The sequence below is a fragment of the Trichosurus vulpecula genome, chromosome 3 (genome assembly GCF_011100635.1).
Source record: "Trichosurus vulpecula isolate mTriVul1 chromosome 3, mTriVul1.pri, whole genome shotgun sequence".
Taxonomy (NCBI): domain Eukaryota; kingdom Metazoa; phylum Chordata; class Mammalia; order Diprotodontia; family Phalangeridae; genus Trichosurus; species Trichosurus vulpecula.
The window spans coordinates 387,644,654-387,667,299 of NC_050575.1; the positions used below are offsets into that span (position 1 = coordinate 387,644,654).

The window sequence follows — 22,646 nt, forward strand, 5'->3', positions numbered from 1 at the left end:
GGCCTAGAGAGAAAAGGTGACTTACCCAGGTCATACCACTAGTTATTAACAGAACCCCGGACTTCTGACTCTCAGTCTGGTGTCTTTCTGCCATAGCATGCTTTGTATGGTAACAAAAGTGATAACTAAGCTTTCCTTTGGCACCAAAATGCAGCTAAGTTAGTCAATTAGCATTTCTTAAGCACCTCTTTTGTGCCAGGAACTGAGCTAAGTGAGTCTTGCTTTCCAAATTATATTAATTTCAGAATAACCATCTTACCTTATGCTTAATTTCTGGTAAGACATTGACCAACTTCTGTAGCTCTTTGTGCTCCCTACCCACCTATGGGATGGAAATCCATGAAAATTAGTTTAAAATGCTATTTTTTTAACCAGAAAGGTAAGAGTAATTTAGCAAGACAAGATGACAAACATACACCAATCACACTTAATTTTTTTTAAATTTTTTTAAAATTTTTTTTGGAGGGGGGAAGGCAGGGCAATTGGGGTAAAGTGACTTGCCCAAGGTCACACAGCTAGTAAGTGTGTCAAGTGTCTGAGGCTGGATTTAAACTCAGGTCCTCCTGACTCCAGGGCCAGTGCTCTACTCACTGCGCCACCTAGCTGCCCCCACACTTAATTTTTAAAAAAATCAATGTTCAATTTTTTTTTTTTTGCCCACACTGATTTCCTAAATGGAAGAGCTATAATATTATAAGGGTTTACCTTCAAAAATACTCCTATTACAGCCAAACCACTTTCTCCCATTACTGCTTCTTTGTAATTTCGATATTTGGCAGGATTCCAGTGTACTAAATGAAGCTGAAATGAAATTCAAAAAGAATTTAAATTTCCTGAGACAGAGCAAATATTAAGACCAGACTTGATCTGAAGGCTATGGACCTTCTTTGATCTCTCCTTCAACCTCCATATTGGGAAAGTTGAGGTTTGGGGGTGGAATTTAGAGAGAAGTTGGGAGGAGGATGCCATGGTGTCTCTGCCTCAAGTCTCTCTCCACTCCAGGCCATTTACTAGACTCTGTTGGCTCCCTATCATCTCCAGGATCAAATATAAAATCTTCTGTTTGCCTTTTAAAATCCTTCATAACTTAGCCCCCTTCCTTTCAGGTATACTTATACCTTATTCCCTTTCCCAGCCTCTGACATATTCAGCAATCCAGTAACACTGGCCTCTCTGCTGTTTTGCACCCGAGTCCCTCCATCTCCAGACTCAGCATTTCCAGCAGCTCTCTTCTCATTCCTGGAACTCTCTCCCTCCTTATCTCTGCCTGCTGGCTTCGCTGGCATCCTTCAGATGTCAGATAAAATCCCACCTTCTTCAAGGAGCCTTTCTCAGCTCCCCTTCATATTAGCACCTTCCCTCTGTGATTAGCTCCAATTTGTTCCATGTCTACTTTTTTTGTCCATAGTTCTTTACATTCTATCTTCCATTAGACAGTGAGCACCTTGAGGGCAAGAACTTTGGTCACATAGATACATACATACACATATGCATATAAACATGTGTATATATACACATACACATATACATATATATCTCCAGTGCCATATATACATATACATATACACATACATATATATAATCCCACATTGCCCGACATATAATAGGTTCTTAATAAAATGCTTGTTGACTTGATTATAAAAAACTCTGTGATAACTTATCTCCCTAGTAAACTGTAAGCATCATAAGGGCAGCAAGATCAAATTATCAAATCAGATAATATTTGCAAAGTACTAAGCACAGTGCCTGGACCATGATGTTGTCTAGTTGTTTCAGTTGTGGCCAACTCTTTATGACCCCATTTGAAATTTTCCTTGGCAAAAATACTGGAGCAGTCTGACATTTTCTTCTCATTTTATAGATGAGGAAATGGAGGCAAACAGGATTAAGTGACTTGCCCAGGGTCACCCCTCTAATAAGTGTCAGAGGCTGTATTTGAATTCAGGAAGAGGAGTCTTCCTGATTCCAAGACCAGTGGTCTATCCACTGCACCACCTAACTGCCTCCTGGCATATAGTAGGTGCTTAATAAACACTCCATCTAGAGACAATGTCTTATTTAGACTGTACCGTCATTATATTGATGTGATGGAATCATCAGATTTCAAACCTGGAAGGACCTTTAGAATGATAACAACATTACTAGCTATAGACCTGAACTCTATACCTGGCATATCCATCCTGGACTTCAGACCTCAGAGGTTTAATTCCTGAAGGAGCTAAAAGCCTTCCTCATAGGGCTAATCTCACCTCTGAGCCCTTGTAGCAGAATTCCAAAAGTATTGTTAACTAACTGAGGAAATATATTCTTGCTTGCTTGTTTTCCCTTCAATAGGTTAAATCTCAGCCCCCAAAGGTTGGTTACCAGGTGATCAAATGTCTGGGCTACCTGTAGTCTGTCTACTCAGAAAAAGCTGAATTGTAATCTGCATTGGTAGAAGGAGTAACTATGACCAAAGTGAAGAAATCACTCACTTTTGAAATGTGTATGTGTTAATCAAATTAAATTTCCTGAAATACTATTCAAAGTGTGAAAATTCCAGGCTCCTCAGGTTTGTTTATGGGCTCCCTTTTCAGACAGAATAAAAACTTAACAAGATTGTGTGGCTTTGAAATTACAGCTTGAGAAAGAGGAATGCTTTGGTAAGACCGATAGGCCGTAAGCTTCTCAGCCAGACTGGAAGTTCCTTGAGGGCAGGGATTGGGGTGTAAATATTCATCTTTGTATCCTCCCCTATCTCCTCAAATTGCCTAACACAGTAGGAACTCCATCTTAAACATTTCAATAATTCGATGTAATAATTCAAATAACCAATAATTTCCCAGTACTGGTACTTCCTTCACTCATGTAGATCTCAGCCCTTTGGATGAGGAACAGGGAAGAGCACACTGAATGTGGTCAGAGGCCTTGGGTTCAAGTCCTATCTAATGCTTATGACCTGGGTAATGTTGATTAAATCATTTAACTTTCTTTGGACCTCAGTTTCCTCATATGTAAAATGGAGGGAGGCAAGGTTAATGGACCAGATGGCCTCTGAAGTCACTTCTAGCTCTAGATATAACGATCTTGGCCATGGTGTCCCCAAAACTGCACTAAGACTCGTGGGACACTCTGTATAATTTAGTAGATGGTTTCAGAGAATTGTTGTCATGGGTAAAAGATTTGTGATTCTCGAATCATTGTGATGATGGGCCTTTCCAACAATCACCCAGGTTGTTTCTTGAATAATAGACTTCCAGTCTGTTTCTGAGTTTTCTAGCTTGGCAAGATTCACCAAAAGTTATGTTCTACCCCCTCAATTTTAATAAAAATGTAGATGATTTTGAGCTAGTTGGGACCTTAGAGTGTATACAGTCCAATCCCTTGATCTCAGACGAGGAGACAAAAGCCACAAGATGGGATGTGACTTGTCCAAGGTCATATAGATAATGCCTTTAAATTTCTGAAAATTCCTGAAGTCCTGCACAGAGCATGACTTATGAGGCTGACCGAGTCTTATCTGAACTTCCTGTCTCTCTCAGGGCCCAGCATGGAGTTCCCTACAGATTAAACACTAAACAAATATTCTTTGTCTTGTTGTAAAGAAATGTGGCCTTTCCCCTCCATTTATTTATTTATTGCTCCTTTTTAGATGCCACTGTTCTTACTATGTTTCGTTTCTGGCCTTTGAGTCCTAAGATATTCTGTTTCTTTTTTTTTATCCTCTTCCCCTCCTGCTTTCTCCTCCTCCTCCTCTCGCTCTCCTTCCTCTTACTCCTCGGCTTTTGGATTTCTTCATCCCAGGATTTCATTGTCTTAATCCTGGCTTCCCTTTCTTTATTTACCCAGTTCGCGGAAAATAAACATCTGATATATCCTTGAGCCTCCAAATTATTCCGGAAATGGGAGAGGGCTAACTAGGCAGGTTCTGTCTGTGGGCTGTGAACTTGCCTGGGGAGAGACCTCAAGTCACCTGGCCCTTTCTTCCCCTTCCGCCTCCATCCTATTACTCCAAAGGCAGGCAGATAGGGACAAACTGAAGAATCAAGGTTTACAATCAAGAAGACGTTGATTCAAACCCTGCCTTGGGCACTTGTTAGCTGTGTGACCCTGGGCAAGACCCTTAACCATTCTCAGGCTCAGTTTCTTCACCTATAAAATGGGGATAATTAATAATAATAACAATAATACCTATGTTTCAAGCTTGTTGTGAGGATCAAATGACATAGCATTTATAAAGTACCTGGAAAACCTTAAAACACCATATAAATGCTAGATATGACTATTATCATTTAGAAAGAGGACACAATCTTGGCAAACTGAACAGTAATCGCATCTTCTTCTCCTCCAAATTGGGAGATGTAATCTGTTATACAACTAGAACATTCTACACTAGCAGCATGAATGAAAGACTTCTCTGCAGAACTGTAACTAGGTGGGACAAACAGAACTTTGCCCCAGGGTGCCGACATCCAGGAGAAGCATATTTTCTCCCCGCAGCCACAATTCCCCCTATGCTTGTTCTTGTGCTTCTTTGGAGCTCTGGGGTAGTAACACCCTCCCCCCGGCCGGGTTTCTGGGCCCTCATGCCGTTGGTGGGACTGTTCTCTCTACCCAGCACTACCCTCTAGCCAAATTTGCCCCAGATACAGCCTCATGTGGTTGCATCTGGGCTTCTCTGTGCTTCATTTTCTCTACACCTATAGCAACTTCTTCAGCCTTGGAAGAATAATAAATAACAATTCAAATTTTTATAGTGATTTAAGGTTTACAAAGCCCTTTCCCATGAGGTACGTAGTGAGAATATTCGTTGTTGAGTCTTTTCAGTCATGTCAACTCTCTGCCACCCCATTTGGGGTTTTCTTGGCAAAGATACCAAAGCCATTTGCCATACTCTCTTGCTCATTCGACAGAGGAGAAAACTGAGGCAAACAGGATTAAGTGACTTGCCCAGCGTCACACAGCCAGTGGATTTAAACTCAGGTCTTCCTGATTCCAGGCCCAGCACTCTAACCACTGTTCCACCTAGCTGTCCCTTTTATGTTTATGAACCCTCTCCCATATCTGAAATCAAATGTTGCTCTGCTTTTGATGCCTGCTACTGCTACCTTTACAATTCCCAGTACGATTTTTTTCAAATAAGATAAATAAATAAAATTTCAAATAATATAAATAAAATAAAGTTCTCTGGGTCCATGTACTCTCTTGATGACAGAGGCATCTTTAAATCCTTTAAATAAACCCATGGTCACGTGTGCAAACCTCAGCTGGGAAGACTTGATTGTCCACTGTGTGTTCTGAGCCCCAATCATTCATTTCTCCCCAGTGGAAGTGGAACTGCTTGAGTCTGTAATGATTGTCCAAAGGTCCACCACTAATGCCTAGAAAGGAAACCGGAGAAGCTTTTAGGGCGAGCTGCCTCCCCGTTGCTGCTCTGTTTCCCCCAAAACTAGGTTTGACTAATCAGGTTGTAGCTGTTTCAAGCCTATAGATTCAGGTTCGTTTACCACGTGGAGCGGAGGTGGAGAGTAGGAATTCCTGGCATGAGAATTCCAAATTCTAGCCCTGCTATTTCATATCTATATCATTGCAGGAAATTTCCTTTCCTTTTCTGGACATGGAAGGGATAGTCTTGCTGTCCTTGGCGTGGGCAGATCACCTATGGAATTTGGGGTTCAATTCTGAACCCCACACTTGAGAAAGGATATTTATAAGCTGAGAACATGCAGAAGAGCAGTCAAGGGTCCCAAGTCCATTTTTTTATGAGGATTTGTTGAAGATAATGGGGATTTTTAGCGTGGAAGAAGAGAAGGCTGGGGGGCGGGGCAAGGAGGTGGGCAGGTGATAGCCTTGTCAAGGACTGGAAAAGTGGTCACAGGGAAGAAAGATTTTAGACTTGCCCTTCTTGGCCCCTACGGCCTAAACTAGGAGCCATAGGTGAAAGTCACAAAGGTTAATTGAGCCTTGATGCCCAGAAAAACTTCCTAATAATTAGAGCTACTGAAAAGAGGCTCTGAAATTGTGTAACTTCAGTTTTCTCATGTATTTTTTTTTAAAAAAGATTTAAATGATTTCTGAAGGCCCTCCCAGATCTCTATCCTATCCATCTAAACTCCTAGGTCATGCTTTTGAGGCACTCCCTAATTTGACCCAACCCTGTCTATCAAGTCTCATGTCCTGCTCTTCTTCAAGGCTGTTGTGGGTCCCTGAGACCCTATGTAACTCTGGTGCATTCCAAAGCTGCTGGTCCACTGAGACCCTCATAGAATCAACAAGAAAAATCAGACCTGAGCACTGTGTCAAGGAAAACAAACAATCCTTGCCAAGACAGAATAAAATAATCTAATTAATTTGGCTGTAAAAATAAAAGCATGAGCCAGTTCCTTCCAGTCTTTGCACACAGATCAATGAAGAACATCCTATTTCGACACACAGCTGGCACTGGCCTGGGAGTCGGGAGGTCTGGCTTCCCTTCCCACTTCTGCCCTCTCTCTACAAAGTAGCTGGGCCAGTCACTTCCCCTCTGCAGACTTCAGTTTTCTCATCCACAAAATGAGGGATTAATTATCTAATGACATGCTCTTTAAGGGACCTTCTGGCTCTAACTTTCTTTAAGTATGCTTATTCTAAATGGTAAATGCCAATTTCAGGTCATTTCTATTGTAAATTTTCCTAGATCAGTTTTCCCAGTTCTCTCTTTTTGCCCCTTTCACTCTGTAACTTCTATTTCTTTGTGAACATGTCAGACTCTCCCTAAAAGACTGAAAGCTTTTTGTGTTGTTCAGTTGTGTCAGTCGTGTGCTACTCTATGTGACACCACTTGGGATTTTCTTGGCAAAAATATGGGAATGGCTTGACGTTTCCTTCTCCAACTTGGTTGACTGATGAGGAAACTGAAGTAAACAGGGTGACATGACTTGCCCACAGTCATACAGCTAACAAGTATCTGAGGTCAGATTTGAACTCAGGCCTTCCTGTCTCTAGGCCCAGTGCTCTTTCTACTGCACCACTTAGCTGCCCACAAGACTAAAAGACTAGACTCTGCCATTTTTATATTTTCATGCCCCTAGAACTTAAAAAAATGCTGTGTATGTAGCAGGCACTTAATAAATGTTTATTGGAATAGACTAATGATTCACATTTACATAGTGGTTTACAAAGCTTTCTTCACACACATTCCTATCCTGTGCGGGACAAAATACAAGTGTCATAACCGCCTCCTGCATCTTCTTGATGAAGAAACTTCTCAGAGGGGTTAACTCATTTGCTAAAAGTCACCCAGCTCTTGAACTATAATAATGTAACAGGAGGAGAAGCTGAACTCTGAGTGACTGTAATGACCAGTTTTGTCCTCAGAGAAGATGACAAATGTACCTCTCTCCTTCTGGCAGAGGCTGTGGTCCCTGCACTAACATACTCCATCGGTTTTGCTGAAGAGGTTTCCTTGGTATGAGGGGGATGTTCTTTCACTGGACATGGTGACGGAGTATCGATTGTAGCTCAGGTCCTCAGACTCCAAATTGAGAAGAGTTTTACGCAACTGGGAAGCAAGGAAGTCAATGAAAGATTGCTTGGGTTTCCATGAGCTCGGAGATTAAATGAGCATTCTGGGAATTATGCAAAACTTCTCTTCTCCTGGCAAGAAATAGGTGAAAAGGTTCCCTGCCCTCGAGGGTTCTCTGGAACAAAGTGTCCCGGAAAGATGGTCACAAATTTGACCTGGGGAAGAGCAGCCTCCAGTGGTGGAGTGGTGGACCGGGGACTGGGTGATACAGTTCTTCCTTTCTTTTGTCCTTACACTGAAGGACCCACAGAATCTTGATCCTTCCTTTTCCAGGAAGAGAAAAATGACCAATAAGAAACTCTAATATTTTCCCTTTAAAAAAAAACTTAAAATAGTGCCTTTTTATTTTATATCACAATCATTTCCTTATATACTTCCTCTCTATCCCCAATGAAAGAACATCCCCCCGCTTATAACAAGAAAAACTATTAAGTAAAACCAAATAGGGCATGTTAGTGGAGGAATCATAGCCTCTGCCAAAAGGAGAGTGGTACATTTGTCATCTATTCTCCAGGGGCAAGACTGGTCATTACATTCACTCAAAGTTTGGCTTCCTTTTCTTTTACATTCCTACAATTGTGATGAATAAAGGATGGAAGGAAAGGGAAGGAGGGAGAGAAGGGAAGGAAGGAGAAAGGAAAGAAGAAAGGAAGGCAAGAAGGGAGAAAGAAAGGGAGAGAGGAGGGGAAAGAAGAAGGAAGAGAGGGAGGGAATGAGCAAGAGAGAAAGGAAGGAAAAAGGGAGGAAAGAATAGAGGGAAGAAGAAAGGGAAAGAGAGAGGAAGGGAGGGAAGGAGGAGCGAAGGAATAAAGGAGGGAAAAAAGGGAAAAAGAAAGGAAGGAGAAGGAAGGAAGGAGGGAAGGAAGGAAGAAAAGAAAAGCTACAAGCATGAACTGAGTGCCTATTATGGGCTAAATGCTTTACAAATATCTCATTTGTTCCCCTGGTTCTGGTCCCTTCTCTTTGCATTAATTCATAATGGTCCATAGAATCAAAGGGTTATAGAATAAGAAAGGAGAAGTAAAATGATTTGCCCAAGGTCACACAGGTAGTAATTGAGAGAGTCAGGATTTGAACCCAGGTCTCTTCACTGCATCATTCTGGCTTCAAGTCATGTTTATTGAAGGAATACTGAGCAACACATGGTATTCAAGGCAGAATCTTAGCTAGGATAGGTTTGAAACAGTTAATATTTTCTCAGCTATTCTAAAACTGAGAACAAGATATTTCTGCTCCCTTTTTAAAGCTTTATTAAGATTAGTAGACTTTCTGGCAAACATAGTTGTTCCCAGGCTCAAAATAAAAGTTTTTGAAGTTTCAGATGTTCTAATCTGTTGAAGCTGCAAATTCTATGAAGAAGCAGCAAAGAGAAAAAAACTGGCCTGGGTTCAGATCCTGACCATGCCAATGACTTGAGTAAGTCATTTCCCCTGAGAGTCAATCTTCTCACCTGTTCAAAGAGATAATAATATTTGTACTCCTCACCCCCACAGAAAGGTATTGAATTAAATTGCTATGTAAGCACAAGTTGCAATTAAGTTTTAGACCACCAGCATAACCCTTTGGGGGTGCAAGAGAAATCTAAGACATGGCTGCTGTTCTTAAGGAGCTTCTAGTGGAACTCCCAGTTTCTGCTAATCCCAACATCTGTCTGTCATCCCTCTGCTCCCAGGGCAGGGGGCAAAAGAACAGTCTTGAAAGAAGGTGTTTGTTTTTTTTTTAAATCAAACCATGTGCAAGTTTGGAATATTGGAGGGCCACTACAGAGATCTGTTGATGATTGCAAAGGCACAGAGCAAATAGGGTTCCTAAAAGTGTCTGGAGCTGGACACAACCTTAGAGATCACCTAATTCACAGATTCTTAACTTTTTTTGTGTCCTGCACATGTTTGGCAGACTGGGAAAGCCTACAGACTGCTTTCAGAATCATGTTTTTAAGTGCATAAAATGAAATACATAAGGTTACAAAGAAAACCAATTACATTGAAATAAACTGTGATTTTTTTCCCCACCCAAGTTCATGGGCTCCTTGAAATCTATCCACAAGACTCTGGATCCATGTGGAGCCCCAGGTTAAGAAACCTTGATGGAGTTGAACTCCATTACCTTATAAATAAGGAAAAGAAATTGCCTCCAGCTGCTGCAGTGGAAGGAAAGAAACAAGTATTTATTAAGCAGTGCTATATAGCAGGCACTGTGCTAAACACTTCATCTCATTCAATTCCTACAGGGAAGATATGTTGCTATTATTATCCCTGTTTCACAGTTGAGGAAACTGAGTCAGGCAGAGGTTAGGCAATTTGCCCAGAATCACACAGCTAGAAAATATCTAAGGCCAGATTTGAGTTTGGGTCTTTCTGACTCCTGGCCCAGAACCTCATCCACTGTACCACCTCGGTGCCTCTGTCGAAGCAACGTTGGGAATTGAGTTCAACCTAGGTGTTCGGACCTCCAAACCAGTGTTCTTTGCACTATATCAAAAGAACAGTGTAGAAGGTAGTGGCACAAAGCCCAAAACTCCAAGTTCCAAGACCTGAGATCTGCTCCTAACTAGCTATGATCATAAATAAGCAAGTCTCTCCCCCTCTCTGGGCCTCCATTAGAGGCCTTTGGCCTCTAAGCTCCTTCCAGCTGTGACCTTCTATAATTCAACTGATAATTGTGTTCTTGATATTCTTGGTACTTTTGTAATTCTGCAAAGTCTGAGAGTAACCAAAGAGGGACTGACTATGTATCTAAATCTTGTTCAAATGATTCTTCAGAACAGCTATGTGCTGCTCTCCCAGTTGTTTCTTTGATAAAATAGACCAAAGATGTTCTGAGGGGACTGGGAGCTTCAAAGTGCAGTTTCTTTTATCTGGTCAGGTGAAGGTCTTTTCCGGCTTCTCCCAGGCCACTGTGAGTTCTTTCTCCAGCTCACCTCTTACTTGTCTGGATCATCAGTGGACTAACATTGAATAAGCACCTACTATGTACCAGGCATTATACTAAGGGCTGGGCATATAAAGAAAGGCAAAAGCTAGTTCCTGCTCTCAAGTGGGAGAGACAACTATGTGTAAAAAAAGATAAATAATCTCAGAGGGAAGGCACAAAATTAAGAGGGACTAGAAAAGGCTTCTTGCAAAAGGTGGGACTTTTGCTATGATTAGAAGAAAGCTTGAAAAGTCAGGAGGGGGAGAACAGAGAGACACACAGACACAAAGACAGATAGAGAATTCCAGGGCATGAGGAACATGAGGAGAGAAAGCATTCCAAATAAGAGGTACAGCCAAGACATGTGAGGGACACTCAGAGTTGAGAAATGGAGTGTCATGTGGAAGGAACATCTTGTAGGCCAGTGCCACTGGATTACAGAGTACATGAAGGATAGAGCCTAAGAAAATTGGGAGGGTATGAAGAGACCAAGTCAGGGATGGGGAACCTATGATCTTGAGGCCACATGTGGCCTTCTAGGTCCTTGGATGCAGCCTTTTGACTGAGTTCAAGTTCTATAGGACAAACCTTTATATGAAGGAGATTTGTTCTGTGAGGGGTGGATTCAGTCAAAGGGCTCCACATGAGGGCCTAGGGGGCCATATGTGACCTCCAGGCTGCAGGTTCCCCACCCCTGGACCAGGTTATGAAGAGCTTTAAAAGCCAAACAGGGATTTTTAAATACTTGATTCTGTGGATACTTAGGTTTGCCTTCAGTTTTAAACTGAAGTTTACTATATGGGGGAGGGTAAAACATGGCAGGACATGGGTTTTTAGGAAGATCAGTTTGAGAGTAAGTGGAGGATGGATTGGAGGGCAGAGACTTGAGACAGGGAAAACAACAAGCTAGCTGTTGCCGTAGCATAGCCATGAAGTGATAAAAGCCCACCAGTAGTGGCAGTTTCAGAGAGGAGAAGTGGGGTATGTAAGATCCGCTGCAAAGAGAAAGCCAACAGGCCTTGACAACAGATTGAATATGGGGGCTGAGAGGGAGGAGTCCAAGGTGACTAGGAAGATGTTAGTACCCTCAATGGTAACAGGGAAGTTAGGATGAGGGGAGGGTTTGGAGGGAAAGAAAATGAGTTCAGTTTGGGGAATGTTGAGTTTAAAAGCTTACTGGACATACACTTCAAATGTCTAATGAGCAGTTGGAGATCCAAAACTAGGGATCGGTAAAGAGGTTAGGACTGGACAAGTAGATCTGAGGGTCATCTTCATAGAGATGATCATTGAAACCACGGGAGCTGATGAGATCACCAAGGGAAATAGTATAGAGGGAGAAGAGCGGAGGGTCCAGGACAAGCGCCTTGGAGGACCTCCACTGTTAGTGATGTTGCTGATAAAGACACTGTAAAGGATCCAGAGAAGGAGTAGTCAGACAAGTAGGAGAAGAACCAGGAGAAAGTGTCCTCAGGAAAACCTGGAGGAGAGAGAATCAAGAAGAGAGGACTTAACAGTGTCAAAGACTGCAGAGAGATCCAGAAGCATGAGGATTGAGAAGAGGTCATTAGGTGTGGCAGTTTCTGAGAAACTTCAGTTGAATAAACGATGTCGGAAGCCAGGCTTCATGGTTAAAAAGAGTGAGGGGAAAGGAAGTGAAGGTGGCTATTGTTGATAACCTCCACAAAAGGGAGAAGAGATGTAGGAAGATAGCTAGAGGGGATGGATGGGTCAAGCAAGGGCTCCGAGGATGAGGAAGATGTGGACATGTTTGAAGGCAGTGAGGAGCAACCAGTAGACAGGGAATGATCAAATGATAATGAGAGAGTAGGGATGGGGAGTGAGTAGGGGAAATCTGCCAGAGAAGACAAGATGGAATGAGATCCCTCATGCATGTCAAGAAGTTTGCCTTGTAAAGGAGAAGGACCACCTCCTTAGGTGAGTTAGGGATGAAGAAAGAGAGTGGCAGAAGGCACAGAATGATTCAAGATGAGGAAGAGGGGAGAAGAGGAGAAGGAGGGAGATCTTCATGAATGGACTCCCTTTTTTTCTGTGAAATATGAGGCAAGCTTCTCATGTGAGAGGAGAGCGGGAGGGGGAGCCAGGGGAAATTTGAGGAGGGATGCAAAAGCTTGGAAAAAGCAATTGATAATGAATTGATTAGGGAGGTGTAACAGAATTGCCTTGCTGCGACGAGGGCCCATCTGCAATTATATAATCATATAACATAAACTTATAGTGGACCCAGTCAGTAGCTATGTGACCCTGGGTTTTTTTGTTACTTGTTTTGTTATTTTTTCCAGCTTCATTCAGCAGTGCATGAGTAGGAACGAAAGCAGCAGTGGATGGTGGGAATGATCCAAGGCTGGTGTTTAGCAGTACAAGATCTTCTATCGTCAGGAAAAAGGGGCAAAGGCTTCAAGAGATAAGGAAAAGGTAGAGTTGAATGGGTCCATTCAGGCATTATGGAAAGAGTACAGGGGTGATAGCCAGGGAAAGAACGGAGGGGTTGAGGGACAGGAGCATCATTGTACAAAGTGAAGATTTCAATCTTATGCAACGTTTTATCAGCTTTGAGGTAAAGGATTTTTCCTTATTGGCTCTCAGTAGAGAATGTGTTGCAATACTACGGCTTTGTTATGATTGTTCAATTGTGTCCAACTCTTCATGACCCTATTTGATATTTTCTTGGCAGGGATACTGGAGGGATTTGTCATTTCTTTCTCTGCCTCATTTTACAGATGAGGAAACTGAGGCAAACAGAATTAAGAGATTTGCCCAGAGTCCCACAGCTAGTACATATCTGAAGTCAGATTTGAACTCAGGTCTTCATGACTCCTCACCTAGCTGCCAATACTATGGCTTATAGTCATCCAATCATTAAGCTTCTACTATGAACCAAGCATTGTGATTAGTATGGAAGATACAAAGACAAAAATGAACCAATCCTTGCCCTCAAGGCACTTACATTCTGTAGAGAGAGACAACATACATAGTATGTGCAATGAATGCAGATATAAATACATATATAAATGACACATAACATATAAAGGATTCAAGGTCATGGCTTCCTTGAGAGGCAGCATGAAATAGTCAAAAACATTAAGTATTAACTGTAATTAAGTACTTACTGGTAATAATAATTAGTACTTAGTAGTATTACCAATATTAAGTACTGAATAATATTAAGTATTAAAATATTAAGCATTAAAGTTCTTAGTAACTTCTAGCATTTACATAGCTCCTACTATGTGCTAAGCCCTTTACAAATAGTATCTCATTTTGTCCTCACAACAACCCCGGGAGGTAGGTACTATTATTTATTCCCATTTTACAGGTGAGAAAATTGAGGCAGACAGAGGTTAAGTGACTTACCCAGGGTCACACAGCTAATAAACGTCAGAGACCACATTTGAACTCTGATCTTCCTTACTCCAAGTCCTCGGCTTTAATGCCATCTTGCTGCCCATATGCAAGTCATAATGGGACACGTCAGGAGGCTCTGGATTCAAATCCTGCCTGACGATTGTCCCCAAGGCAGTTAAGTCCCCCTTTGCAGTAATCTCTGTTAGCTAAATTTTTATCAGCTGTAAAATGGCATGGAGGGGTGGGGTGGGGTGTTTGATAATAGTAATATCTACCTCACAGCATTATCGTGGGGGTCAGATAAGACAATACATGGATAAAAGGTGTAAGCGTGAGAAATGGAGAGGAGAAAGGGGAAGCAAATAAAAGTAGGGAAAAAAAACAAAACCCACTATTTCTAGGTGTGCATTCATTCATTCCACAGCCAAGCATGAATTTCCCATTTGTTCCAGGCTTTGGGAAAAGCTGCTTCTCTTGTTTCTCTTTCCTGCCATCTAGTGGACTAAAGGGCAAATAGCAGTCTGACCAATCCACGAGCAATCTAAAATCTTAAGCATTCTTTCGCCTTGGAAGGGACCTCAGAAATCATTTGGGCCAACAAATTCCTGAGCTGGTATCCTCCCTCTGAGCATCCTGGACAGGTGATTATCTAGCCTCTCTTTCAGGCCTCTAGGGAGGGAGGACCCACTCCCTCCCAAGGTAGTTTATCCACTTTTGAACAGTTCTATTAGGAAAATTTCCTTATATGGGGTCAAAATTCACTCCTCCGCAACTTCTACCCATCACTTGGAATTCTCAGCTGGCTGCCCTCGTTCCTGCTCTCTGGACTGAAGGAATGGGACATCTCCTCTTAGAAGCTAAGCTAGTGCCTTCTCTCTTTGATTATCCCCCATTTATTCTGTATACATCTTGTACAAGATCATAATTGTTTACATGGTGCCTCTCCCATGGAATGGGAGCTCCTTGAGGACAAGGATCTTTCTGCCTCTCTATATATTCTCAGTGCTTAGCACAATGCCTGGCACACAGTGCACTCTTGGGACATGCTCCCTTAGAAGGGAGCTAACCTCAAATTGATGTGAATACTTTGTTGTGGGATCAAGAACAAGTTAGATTGCATGGTGCATCATCAAAACACCCCCAAATTGTGTCCTCAACACACTTCTAGTCAAATGGGACATTAGAAAAAGTCCTTGATTGGAGACAGAGGACCTGAGTTCAAATCCCCCAAATTGTCACCTGCGTGACCTTGAACAAACACTTGGCTTCCCTATGCCACCATTGTCCTAACGGTAAAATAAGGTGGCTTGACTAAACAACCACTATGGTCTTTTTTTTTTTAGCTCTAATATTATGCTCTTGTGATAGTCAGCTAGTTTTGGTGGGCTTGGGCTATATTTTAAACCAGAACCTGGTCATTGCTTATTACTGGGTCATGGTATGAATTTTAAAAATAATTTTTTTTTGGTAATCCTATCTCTGAAAGACGTGGAAATGCAAGGAGCCATTTGCAAAGGTCAACAGGTCTTTAGATCCCCCATGGAATCCTATCTTAAGCTGGGGGGAAGTAGCCAAGCTAAAATTTCATTCTTTTGTGAGTCATTTTATAGATAAGACAGGCAGGGTAAAAAATAGCTTATTTTAAGAAGCTGCTCATATTTTAAGTCCACAAATATTGACATCACATTATGGCCTTTTTGCAGAATATTGGTATTAAGCATGGAAAGAAATCTTTTCCTCTGCTCACCAAAAAAGGTTCATTTGTTCTAGGTTCATAACCAGAAGGTTTGCATGAAGTCAGGTAGCTGGTTTATGGAATTTGACATTGGGTGTCTATCTGGGCAGGAGTTTTATTCTTCTGTATTACCTCAGTCTTTCCTCTGGCTTCCCCCATTCCTATAAAACTCGTTTCCCTCCTTTTTTCACCTTGGCTTCCAGTGCTGCTAACATTCCAGAGACTGAATTCACAGTTCTCCGAGCCTGTTGCTGGCTAGGCTTGGGTGCGGAATCTTTGCCTTCATTTAGCTTCCTTGGGCTCCCAGAAGCCGAAGGAAAATCTGCATGGATATTTAGTAATGGTTGGCCTCACATCTCGGGCTCTCGCCCAGCTGGTAATGCCCCAACACCTAAATAGCTATGGGTTTACATATATTAACTCATATGCAGCCTGTCTTTTCAATTAGAAATCCTTTCCCCTTCTTACTCTATTTACAAAGCATTCCTGTTTCTAATTTTACTAATTTCCTTTTTTAAAAATGTTTTAAGTGACATTTTACTTTTCAGAGATAATACATTTTAAATTTTCTTCTTTTCATTTCTAACGTGCACTCTGGCCTTCTATCCCAGAGCCAAGTCTGTTATAAACCTGAGGGATTTGGAGACACTTTGTTCCTCTGCTGCCATTGGCTCGAGCCTCCATGGGTGAGGCTCCTCTCCATCGTTAGGGGCCAGTTACAACCACCCCAGGTCCACTTAACTATTCAACATCGATTAGCTTTTACAAGGGCATCTTTACTTCAAAGATATAGAGAGAACAAATATTCCTAACTTCCCCTTTTCCAATACATCCCATGTATCGCCTGGAGGAATAAGGTCAAACTATTAGTTCCAACAAGTTTGTGCCCAAATGCAGCACAACTTCTGAATGAGCCTGCATCTCAGATGCCCAGATGGCATCTAGAAATCTTTCCCAAAGGTTTCTCCTTGTTCCTTGGGGCATTGATGTTGTGCTATGTGTAAAACCTATCCTGGACTCTGGCTCCCAGATTCCTATAGCTTTCTCTCCCAATGCGTTGAAACCCCCATGGTTGGTGTGGTCTCTCACCAAAGCCATGAGCCAGGAGTCACCAAATGAAGCCAAAAGAGAATGAAGCAATACATATTTATTAAGTGCACACCATGTGCCAAGCACTGTGCCAAGCGCTTGAGGATACAACAGCAGCTGAAGATGATAGACCTTTTTGAATCTTGGCAGCCAATCCAAGGGTCTCCTCTTCAACATATAGCCAACCAGAACCGTGGCATATCTATGTATGCTCCAAGGCATTTCCCTTACACTTCCCCACAATTCTCCCAGAAGCAGGCTTCCCGATTTCTCCATGTGAAATGATGCCATCTCCCAATCACTCCATCTCCCAATTTCAAGTACGGTTGAATAAGTCAAGAACATAGAAGGCAAGAGAAAAGAATTGGAAAGAGAAACCAATGTCAATGTCGACAAATATTAATCTTAAATGCCAACTATGTGCCAGGCACTATGGATAAAAAGAAAGGCTAAAACCATGATTCCTGCTCTCAGGAAGCTCACATTAGAATGGAGAGATAGCACGAAGTACCTACACACACAGAAGATCTATACAGTGTAGGTGGGAGGTAATCTTAGGTGGGAGGCAGACTCAGGCCAGTCACTGGCAGAGAGGGGTGGGGAGACCAGCACTGGACCATGGAGATAGATGGGAAATGAGACAGACAAGAAAGAATTAAGAATGTGAACCATGAGATCATAGAATTCAGAGCTCACTACAGGGGCAGAAATAAGATTCGAACCCAGGTCTGCCACGCTCCAAATCTGGAGCCCTTTCCTACGTGAGCTGTTTTTAGGCAACATAAGTTTACTGAATTTGGCAAGGAATGTAAAAGCACAATTGGTCATTTTGTCAGCTTGTGGATTAGACAGACCTCTCATCCCCTCTCTGTATCACTGCCAGTGTAGTTCTGGTCATTAGCCCTTTTTCTCGGAAAGCAGAACGATAATCATAGTGTGCTAACATTTACTTAACACTTGGAGGTTTCCGTAATGCTTTGTATGCTTTATCTCATGTATTCCTCACAAGATCTTCATATGGCAGGGGGACATTACTGAGCTTCAGATGGGTTGGCTTTCCCATGGTCACACGACAGAAGTCAAGCCCAGGCCCTCTAGAGTCTAAGTGCATTCCTCTTTCCACTATACTTTGCTCCCTCCCTAGGAAAGAAGGGTACTCTTTAGTGAGAAGAATATTTCAGATGACTAAGTAGGGTTTCTTTGGGCCACCTGAATAAAAAAAAAGGTTTGATAAAAATTAATTTGAAGAATTTATTCTCTTTGGGTATTATCATCATTATTATGAATATCCTTTAATTATAATTATAATTAATAGTAACCCTACACAAAATCCTACTCCAATACTAATTGTAGTGTGGAGATAAGTGTGGGTTATATGCCATTGGACTGCAAGTTCTGACAGGATCTGCCATGGAGGAATGGTTTCAATATGGTCCTAGTAATAGATTTAATCTGCTTTCTGAAGTCTGGCCAACCTCAGCACAGAGGCTCATCATCAATAGCCTGCTTACTTGGTAATGAATCTTTTGGCCATGGAAATTCATGAAATAAAGAAAAATAAAAAAAAAAAAGTTCTCAGTCCTTCTCAGCCTCTTTCCACAGTGACAAAGATCAAGTGTTACGAAATAGGGCAGAAGGGACTAAGCATCACATTGTTTTTAGACTGTCTACGAACGTCAACATAGCAGTTACGGTCTGCATTTGAGAGTCTTGTCCAATGGCCAGTGAATGGACATACTGGCAGAAGAACCGAGTTATATCGATGTTGACATTCTTACTATAAATGAAACCAGAAGGAATAAAGGACACCACAGCGGAGCGAAAGGAGAGCTCACAGTCCTTTTTGGGGAAGTAAATGAGGGAGTTGGTGGAATTATATTTATTGCATGCCCAAAGGCAACAAAAAAGATAATTTCATGAGACATTTGGTCATCTCATGTTGCAGTACTTATAAATATTTACCAAAAAAAAAGGCAACCATGAAAATAATCATGATTGCAGCTTATGCACCAACATTCATTACAAAGAATAAAGAGGTTGAGAAATCCTGGGAAGATTTTAGTAAGTCTTTTCAAATTAAATCAACATTCATCATGTATATATCTTGTATATATTTAGTTTGTATGTTGTCCCTTCCATTAGAATGAAAGCTCCTAGAAGGCAGGAACTGGGTTGGTTTGTTTTTGGTTTTGCTTTTCTTTGTATCCCCAGTGTTTAGCACAATGCCTGGCACATATTAAGAGCTTAATAAATGCTTACTGCTGTCTGAAATATAATTTGAAACTCAATGACTTCAATACAAGAGTGAGAATAATTAAGAATCACAGGAACATAGTAGAAAATATGTAACAGAAATAAGGAATGAGTGAGGGCAAAGACATGAAGTCTACATGTATACCTCATATATATTATATATAATATATTATATGTAAATTATATATGTATGTATGTGTATATATATGTATATATAACAGACTGGAAATGACTCATTGCTGAAGAGGGATTTCCTATGGTTGGCGAGGTCCTCTAATACCTCTTGACTGCATCTGATATTGTGTTGGGTTCATTGGGCCCAAGAATGCTGAAGAACTTCCTAGAAGAGATCTATGTCTACTCAAAAGAGTTTAACCTAACCATTCACACAGGGAACACCATGTGGATGAAGAATATCTGTTATGACATGGACAACCTATAGAGCTTATTAACCAGTAAAGATACCTTAGACAGACAATAAAAATGGACAAGTAAAATCTTGGAGGCTGAGAAAAGTCTGGCCTTCAGAAAAATTATAAAACTCCTTTAATGACTTGAAATTTATTTCAGAATGAAAGACCCATCTCTTAAAGACCAGTACTCTCCTGGCATTTATTATATGGCAATGAGTCATAAGCACTAAATTCTCCAAAGGATTAAAAATTTGTATTATCCAAAGAACAATGGAAAGTTATACGGTGACTGTGAGCAGGTTTCTACAAATTAGGAACTTCACAGAAGAAGGAATGGAATAAAGGCTGTTGTTCTGGGCTGGACCTGATTCAGGTCAGCCCTTTGGTAGTTGTGTTTGCTATTGGCACCAAATAAGAAAATTCTAGGTCATTAAACAGTTAAGAAAAGGAGATTTTCTTAGACTTAGTAGTAGAAGGATATTCAACAAGGGTAAGTATTGAGTATACCTTGAGTTGATTTAGCTGGGTGAATCTCTTTTGCCTGAATTGCCCATTAGTTTTCACCAGCCAAGCGTCAGAGAGGGCCAGGAGCTCCTCGTGGCTATTTTGGACTTGGGTGACAAGGAAGAGATGTCAATAATAGCTAGAATTTATAAAACACTATAAGGTTTGCAAAATACAAATTTTATCTCATTTTATTCTCACAACAATCTTGGGAGGTGGATATTATTCTTGTTACCATTTCACGGTTGAGGAAGCTGAGGCATTCAGCAGTTAAGTGGCTTATGGGTCACATACCTAGTAAGTATCTGAGTTAGGATTTGAACTTAGCTCTTCCTGACCCCAGGCCCAAGGACCCTATCCACTGTACCACCTGGCTGCCTCAGCAAACTTCCCCTTTAGCGCCAAGAGCCAGTAAAGGCCTGAAGATGGTTTCAATACCATTTAAGGCAAACTAACCTAAAAACTTGCATGGGACTGAGATATTGCTCCCATCAAGGTTGTCAACGAGGAAACACATGATTATAAAAGAAAACGGATTGTTCAAATGGCAAGAGTGAGCGTTAACAGGCACGGAGCCCGAGTCCTCCACTGGCGTCCTCAGCTGTCAGGAGAAAATGAGAAAGGCTCCTAGCTGTTGGCCGGACTGCCTGTGGGGATCCTGCTTACGGGAGGACGTGGGCAGATATGGATGGATGGAGATCTCGGGCCAGATGCATAATGAAAGGTTGAAGTAGAGGTTGAATATCTGGGGATTATTGAAAGGAAAGTCCAAATTGATGAGATCATAGAGTCACTTGAATATTTGAGCAATAATGATAGGTGACATTTATATAGCGATTGAAAGTTCCCAAAGCGCCTTGCAAACATGATCTCATTGGAACCTCTCAGTAGCGCTGCCAAAATGCCAGGGTTCTGGGCCCCATTCGTACTGATATTGGAGAATTGCCTTCTCAGTTCTCTGAAGGAGACAAGCTCGTTTTAATTCTAAAATAAATAAACATGTCACCAATAAATAAATAACCACACTGTCCTTGGGACATGAAGATCATGCCATTTACCCATTGTCAGTCTGATAAAAGGCTTTCGTTGGCTATCAGGGTCAGTGACTTAAAACTGGCAAAGTTAAGTGACTTGGACAAAGTCACAAAGCTGATAAATGACTGAGTTGGGATTCAAACCCAGGTCCTCTGACTTCAATTCGGGACATATTATGCTTCCCCAAGCTGCCTCTCCCAAAGGGAGGTGGATTTGTGGTGAACCATGTGGGCTGCAGGGCTAGGTCCCCTTTATGACCAAAAAGCGCACATATTTTGCTAATTATATTGGTGAGGATCGGGGTTGTAGTCTGGGTCTGTGCAACAGAGCAGAGAAAAACTGGCTCATGTGGATTTCGAACCCATGACCTTGGATCTCTTTTAACACAATGGGCCAATGTTTTCTTCCCTGAAGAAACAGGACACTAGCATTTGGAATCAAACCCCAACCTTACCCTCACTCCCAGGGCTCCGATTTGAACTTTGGGCTTTTGGACCAAAGTAGGTTTTGGTTTGGTTTGGTTTGGTTTTCTTGATTAAGGGTCTCAGGCATCTGGACAGTAAAGAGGACCCTGCTTGCTAGAATTCAGCCCACGGTTCCTGGAACATAGCTGTTCTCTGGTGTTCAGGGGAATGGAATTCTTAGGGGATTTCAATCGTTAATGGAGGCAGTGTGAGTGCAAATGTTCTGCCAGGACCCGAGCATAATGACTCAACCAGAGACATCCAAATAATTGTAGTAATAGCAGAAGCAGCAGTGGATGGAGACACAGATGAGTATATTCAGCTAATTACCCTGGACAGGTCTACTGCTCTTGGAACATTAAACGTCTTAAAAAGCAGATGAGAAGCACATGGATGTATCGCTCCTCATCTCCCCTTGCTTTTGATTTGGAAAAAGGGATGATGGCCATCACCCCCAAAATAACCGTTTATGCAGGCCAGGAACTACAGAGAGAAAGACGCATTGACCTTAAACTGTAATGTGATATGATGTCAGTGGAGATAATCTCAGGGAGTTCACAATCAACACCGATTGAAAGCCAGGGGCAGAAATAATACACCCGCCAAGCTGTTGGTTTAAGGTTTCCTAGAGTAAAGAATATAGAAAATATGAAATATAGAAAGATACTTTATTCATTCATTTAGCAAACATTTATTAAGTCTACTATGTGATTCAGTGGACACGAAGTCAGAAAACCTGGGCTTAAGACTTGGTTCTATGACTTAGTAGCTCTCTGACTTCGTACAGACCACTCTATCTCTTAAGATTTTGGATTTTTTGTTTGTTTGTTTTTAAGGCAAATCTCAAAGACAGAAGAAAGGCCAGGCAACGGCAGATAGGACATCGCCTTATAATAATTACATGTGTGTGGATGCTGTTCACAACTCTTTGTGGCCCCATTTGGGGTTTTCTTAGCAAAGAGACTGAACTGGTTGGCTATTTCCTTCTCAGGCTCATTTTACAGATGAGGAACTGAGGCAACTAGAGTTAAGTGACTTGGCCAGGGTCACTCTGCTATTAAATGTCTGAGGCTGGACTTGAACTCAGGTCTTCCAATCTCCAGGACCAGCATTCTATCCATCGTGCTACCTAACTGCCTGGCAATAATTACATAAGAAGTGCTCAGACTGCAGATCATCTGAACAAAGGAAACAAGCATTTATTAAGCACCTACTAGGTGCCAAGCACTGTATTAAGTACTAGGGAAACTGAGGCTGACCTGCCCAGGGTCACACAGCTAGGAAGTATCTGAGGCTGAATTTGAACTGAGGTCTCTTCTGATGCTGAGTGT

The 22,646-nt window shown here is 41.7% G+C and overlaps 1 protein-coding gene across 1 annotated transcript in view; it reads right to left on the reverse strand.

The window, feature by feature from the left end:
- CA5A (carbonic anhydrase 5A) overlaps positions 1–22,646 on the reverse strand; it is a 47,078-nt gene that overhangs the window by 12,014 nt on the left and 12,418 nt on the right. Inside the window, exons 3-5 of the mRNA XM_036748914.1 lie at positions 5,242–5,360; positions 706–801; positions 260–322 (exon numbers count right to left, since the gene is read on the reverse strand). Of these exons, the coding sequence (XP_036604809.1) occupies positions 260–322; positions 706–801; positions 5,242–5,360 (278 nt within the window). The remainder of the gene's footprint in view (positions 1–259; positions 323–705; positions 802–5,241; positions 5,361–22,646) is intronic.